Consider the following 6,541-nt stretch of genomic DNA (forward strand, 5'->3'; position numbering starts at 1 on the left):
TAATCAAGAACTAAAGACATCTAAGATTAAGTATCCCCACTAATATGAATCAATGCAATAGAACAATTCTTTTCCCTCAATTAAATCAGTAAATATTCCACAGGATAGATGCTCCATGTAACAATACTAAGAATTTCTTTCAATCAACTAATAGCTTCCCTAACATGCAATCATACCTATTTTCATGGAACCATATACATTAAATACATTGAAAACGGCATCCTATAAGTCCTAGCAAAAACAATTAGCTATTCTCATGCATAAAAGTTGTTACTTTTAATTAGGGTTCTAAAATCAATTAAGAATCAACTTTTGTTGTAAACCTAATTACATTCAATAATATTATTTCTAGTTAATCATTGATAATAAAAACAACCCTAACAAAGAGGAATTATAAATTAATTAAATTGGACATTGGGAATTAAATAACACATTAATCCATATTAGGGTTCAACCTAACCCTAGATTATGAAACTACTCACGCATAATAATAGAAATAACAAGACAAATAATTAAAGAAAACATAATAATTAGGGGTGAGCGTAACAGGGTACCCTGTAAAAATCTCAGGACCCGGAACTGGAACCTGTTGCAACAGTTTCCAAAAAATAGGACCGGGAACCGGAACCTGTTCAACAGGTTCCTAAAAATTGGGAACCGTAAGTTTCGGTTCCGGAACAGGGTACCCTATCTTTCAAAGTAAGCTTAATAGTTACATGATTGTCTAGAATATTTAATACAAAATTACAAATACTTATATTAATACTATTAATCAAACCTTTAAGAGTAAGATTTAAAATGAATAAGAGGAGGGAGAGAGGTTGACGGCTTATATAATTTTTAATATAAGGCTTTTATACTTGGGCTTAAATGATAGGCTCTGGTTTCATGTACCCTATAGGGAACCTATACTAACAGAGTACCCTACAGGTTCCGAGTCCAAAATTTTACTACCCGGAACCGAAACCTGTTGCAACAGGTTTCCAATTTTAGTACCCGGAACCGGAACCTAATCTACAGGTTCCGGTTCTGAAACCTACGGTTCCGAACAGATTCTGATTCTAGGTCAGGGTACCCTAAATTTTTGCTCACCCCTAATAATAACAATAGAAATTAAAGAGAATAAGGAAGAGAAATTAATACTTGAATTAAATTGATGAAATTGCAATAATGAATGTTGAGAACAATGGAACTCCAAAACCCGCGTTCAGGAGCAGCCAAAGAGATGAAAAATAATATTTTTTTCCAACCCCTCATTAAAGTCTTTCTCAAACTATGTATATGCTAGGAATATTATAAGAGTTTGACTAGGATTTAGACTCCTAAATCACTAGTTTAAACATTCACTTAGTTTAATTTGTTTCGAACTGTAGTCCCAATGTCATCATATTATTTAATAAAAGGACTTAAGTTTACATCATATGATTTTGTTACAATAGATGATCTTCGTATCCACGGATGTATTGCTAAATTAGAGAGGAAATAGATTAGCTTGTATTGCTTGATTATTATTCATCAATAGGTAGAGTATTTAATTATACAAAATCTAAGCTCATAAGATAGGAAACAATCTTCCCTAAAAGATATACTAGTATAACCATAAACCCTAAAGATATATTCTCAAAATAATATCTTAACATTAATATCCTAAATATATTATTCTCTTAATGATATCTACGGAAAATATATCACACATATATTTTCCGATATCACATATCTTTAACACCCTCCCGCAATCGTAGCGACAGTAACACGAATGTTGCGATTGGAAATTCTTCAATTTGTTGAAGCCGAGATGCACACTCTTGTGATGTCGCCTTCAATTTTTTTTCTCCTTTTTCAATGATGAGAACGTTCATCTTTTCGAACTCATCAGTCATCAATCAAGCAGCAGGAACGTCATTCTTTTCGAACCTGCAAATATAACAATTTTGGTTTTTCCAGAGCAAAACCAAGCTCCAATCAAATATTGGTTTTTTCAGAGTAAACCACACTCAAATCTTTTATTGGTGTTTCAGAGTAAACTACACTCAAATCTCTTAATGGTCTTTTAGAGTAAACCACACTCAAATCTCTTATTGGTCGGAGTAAACCACACTCATATCTAAAGGAGCAAAATCATGCTCGAATCAACTCACAAACCTTGTCTCACGGCACAAGGAGAACCAAATATCTTGTCTCACGACACAAGAGAGCCGATTTTTTTTCATGGGTCCAAGCTTAGACCCTCAATCACCTCGTCAACTCCACAAACTCACAAAAAATCTCATGATCAATTTGAGCAAGCAGCACAAACCACAAGCTAGTCTCAATAGAACAAAAGTCACGCATGATCAATTGATCAACATTCATGCACTTAACAAGATCCTTTAATATTTTGGGCAAAAAAAAAATAAAAAATTATAGTTGGATAATGGTTCAGCCCATTCTAACCCACCAGCAGGGGGAATTTTGTGAACACTTTCAAGATTTAACCTGCTCTTGATACCATGCTAAATTAGAGAGGAAATAGATTAGCTTGTATTGCTTGATTATTATTCATCAATAGGTAGAGTATTTATACAAAATCTAAGCTCATAAGATAGGAAACAATCTTCCCTAAAAGATATACTAGTATAACCATAAACCCTAAAGATATATTCTCAAAATAATATCTTAACATTAATATCCTAAATATATTATTCTCTTAATGATATCTACGGAAAATATATCACACATATATTTTCCGATATCACATATCTTTAACATGTATACAACACAACCAAAGCCTTAAAAGGATAGCGGGGTTCCGCTGATACTACTAATTGGTTAGTGTGATGTAACCATTTTGAATCATCCACTGAAGACTCCAATGGTTGTTCACATTCTTGTAAGTCCAGTAAGCCCATCCAAAGGTTGCACGCCCGTACACTTGAAGTTGTGCTTTTGCAAAGTTTTGTAAATCCTCCTTTGTTGCTCCATTCACTTGCCACTCAGCAACCCATTCTCCTGTTGTATTTATTAGTGTCAAAAATAAAATATGATCAAAAAAACATATTATTAGTGTCAAATTTTGGAAAATGTATTAGGTGCTACATATGTACTTACCAACAAAAGTAAGGGGGCCATCGGAGGTTGTAATGTAACTCAAATCTGAAGACCTGTTGTTGTTGATGAAGTCTATGTTCTGTTGGACACTCATGTTATCGAATATGCTGGAGAAGAGGTTGTAATAATGGACATCGACTACAGTTAATTGCTTTCCACTAGCAACGGGAAACAACTCCCTTGCATCTATAGGTCCTAAGCGATTGGACATTATAACATATGCGCTTGAAGAGTACTTGCGCACTGTATCATATCCTTGCTGATAGTAGCTCTTCAAGGTGTCCAAAGTCACAGCAGGCGCTACAGGCTCATTGATCAGCTCAATTGCCAACAGGTTAGACTTTTTTGCGTATCTGTGTGTGTTCAAATGAAGTGTGGTTAATGCATTCAGTATATATAATCAGATCACAACTTCTGAGAAAAGTTTACTGATAGTTATTGAGGGGACTTTATCAGTAAACTTTTCTGAAAGTAACAAATGGTCGTGAAAGTACAAGATTACAATTACTTATACAAAGGCGGTGTTTAAAAGCATGTTTCCCTCTTATCAAACGAACAAAGTCTACAAAGGCTGTATGAAAACAGGATTTAAATGACTGCATTTGAAAAGAAAACTCCTGCACAATTCTAGTGGAAATCAAAATTAAAGGATCCGAAGCTTCTAGTTCTGATCAAGTACCTGGAAGCTAAGAAGTCGATAACAGCAACACTCTGCTGTACAGTAGCATCAGTTTTTCCCCATTCAAGAGATCCATCTCTAGTACCACTGTGTTCATTCCCATTTTGTGAACCGGGTGCTGCATGCAGGTCAACTATAACCTGGATACCATATTTTCTGCAGGTTCGACACACGCAAATAACACCATAAGTCCCTAATTCACAAATTAGTAAGTCATTGTGAACAGAACATAGAAGGGAAAAATAGAAAAAGACATACTGTGCCCAAGTGAAGGCGTTGTCCAAGGCCTGCAACGACCCTCCCACAAAAGGCTTAGGGGGTGTCGGGTCACTGGCTATCCACCATCCTACAGGAATTCTGACAGCATTGAGTCCATTCTGAGAAATGAACCTGAAATCGTCCTCAACAATGAATGTGTTCCAGTGGTCCTGATATAATGAACATGTTCTTATTTCTGTCAGAATGTTTAAATTTTCAGCTAGAGAAACTGGTTTATATATAAAGCAAGATATTACAAGTGGTTAAGTTTATGTTTCTTACCCTCATAACCTGTGGGGCTTTTTCGGGGCCATAACCATTAGTAACTTGGAATTCGCCTTGTAAGGTTGTGACTATATTCATCACAAAAACAGATGGGTTATCATCTCCCCATCCACCATCCCCTGCATAATCTGCAGTGACCTGATCCTGTGTCTTTGCCTGCAAGAGTTCATTCAAATTAAAAACGGTTCAATCTCAGCAAACTACCAAATTCAGTGAATTTACTCGTAGTGAAACTTGCACATGTTGTTCTAGCCGGAAAAGTAAGAGTTAAACCTGCAAAAATAGGCCATTAGGGGCTTGAATTCGAACACGGTTTTTGTCATTAGAATTCCTGACAATCTTAAATGTTTCAGAAGCTCCAGGGGTGGTAGCTACTGTAACTACTGTAGGACTGCCTCCACCAGCCTGCACTCCTGCAAACTGATTGCTGAACACCCGAAAATTGAACGTGTTTTCATCGATTCTCCATAACTACAAACAAAAAAATTAAAACTGTTACAGCTTACAATAGTAGGTAGGCAAGCTTCTGATTAGCCACATTCAGTGTTCAAAACAAATTAAACTGAGTGAATGTTTAGACAGTGTAGCTTACCTTAAAGGTTTCCCAACCTGATGCAGAAACTCTGTTAGCAACTAAGATGTTCCCTCCACCATTCTCAGCGCATACATACTTTCCAATTGTCACTGATTTTAACTGAATTTGTGTTCCATCCTGTATATTTACAAAGTACTAAATAAATTAAATGTAGTCTTACAAAAAATATGAAAAATTGGCTAAAAATCCAATACAAAAATTGCATTGTTTATTTCCTAGACATTCTAAAATAGAATATGTGACTAGTAATCTCGGACAAAATATAAGTTATACAAAGAGCAAAAGAGAAACAAACCAGCAAGTCTTTGTTAGGAATGCCATCAAAAAGAGAAGGTTTAATCCATCCTTCTGTAAGAAGCCATCCTCCAAGATTAACTGCCTTAGCTTTAAAAACCGGGTTTATGGAAAGCTTTAAATCAACCCTCCCAGCTTGGCACCCTATTATCAAGCTTTGTATATAGCAAATTCCTACTAACAATGAACATAAGAAAGCGAATTTAGCACCAGTCTTCATTATATATTTCCCCTGTATTTTTATAAATGAAATATTCTGGTTATTTGATTATGATTGTAAGGAGTATGTCTATTTATATTGTATATGAAGGAATCATAATGATGCGATCATCTGGTGGACATGAATTGCCAACGCGCGCAGTCGTGTAGAAATAATTTGGTATATCATAGTTGACTTTTTCTAATTTTATAGACATTTGACTGCCTGCGTTAAGTATTTATGTATAAACTCCATTCCTATCGATCCCGACGTTTAAGGTTTGACTTTTGTGCTAGTATGAATATTGCAAGGTATGAGACTTTACTGTAGTCTGTCTCTGAAAAGTCGATCTTTTTGTTTTGATGGTTTTGTAGGACAATCACCTTTCAATTACGGAGGAACTCTTAAAACGGATCGAATAGAGTAATTTTGTTTTAGTGATGATTTAAGTGAACTAAATGGTAAAGAAAGACAATGTGCAATTTAAATGCACTAGGGCTATGTATAAAGGATAAAAAAAAAATAAAAATAACATACGAGTATATATTAAGACATTAATCTGTTAGAAATAGAGTATATAAAACAATTAAAAGAGTAAAAATTACACACTGCACAAATAATTAAGTAATACAGTAAGATAGGACGTGATACTAATCACTGTCCTTAGGATAATATTAGTCCCCACTATAAGTGTTGTTACAGATATCCGCTAATTTACCCCCAGGATTATCCTATTTCTAGAACAAAAAACACAACAAATTTTTTTTGATCTCCATGAACGTTTTAATATGTGAAGCAGAGAGAAAAATAATGAAAAGGGAAAAATATCAAGAGTAATAAATTGCACTAAATGAAACCATGTCATCTTAATTTATAGATAACAATGACAGTTATTATTTTGATTCATAAAAACTGTCTGACATTATCTTATTCCAACAGATTTTCCAAAAACAAATAAACGTAATTTATCTGTTTTTAATGATAATGCCAATGTGCCAAGTGCTAAATGCTATGCTATGACTTTAGATATATAAGTAACTATATATATTAAACTCACGTAGTATAGCCCAAGACAAAGTGTCTAATTCAATTAGCCACTTAATCATGCACTTGAATACATTAGTACAATCTTCCCTTTTCTTAC

At 34.5% G+C, this 6,541-nt stretch overlaps 1 protein-coding gene across 1 annotated transcript; it reads right to left on the minus strand.

The window, feature by feature from the left end:
• Positions 1–1,333: 1,333 nt before the first annotated feature.
• On the minus strand, positions 1,334–5,437 carry LOC145585276 (putative glucan 1,3-beta-glucosidase A). The gene is made up of 8 exons (XM_081641991.1): positions 5,200–5,437; positions 4,902–5,021; positions 4,583–4,780; positions 4,307–4,465; positions 3,767–4,194; positions 3,088–3,440; positions 2,755–2,988; positions 1,334–1,466 (listed from the first exon to the last, which is right to left on the minus strand). Exons 1-7 carry the CDS (start codon positions 5,416–5,418, stop codon positions 2,801–2,803), a joined length of 1,665 nt encoding a protein of 554 aa, XP_081498117.1. The 5' UTR covers positions 5,419–5,437; the 3' UTR covers positions 1,334–1,466; positions 2,755–2,800.
• Between the last annotated feature and the right edge of the window lie 1,104 nt (positions 5,438–6,541).

The sequence above is a fragment of the Chenopodium album genome, chromosome 16 (genome assembly GCF_948465745.1).
Source record: "Chenopodium album chromosome 16, dcCheAlbu1.1, whole genome shotgun sequence".
Lineage (NCBI taxonomy): Eukaryota > Viridiplantae > Streptophyta > Magnoliopsida > Caryophyllales > Amaranthaceae > Chenopodium > Chenopodium album.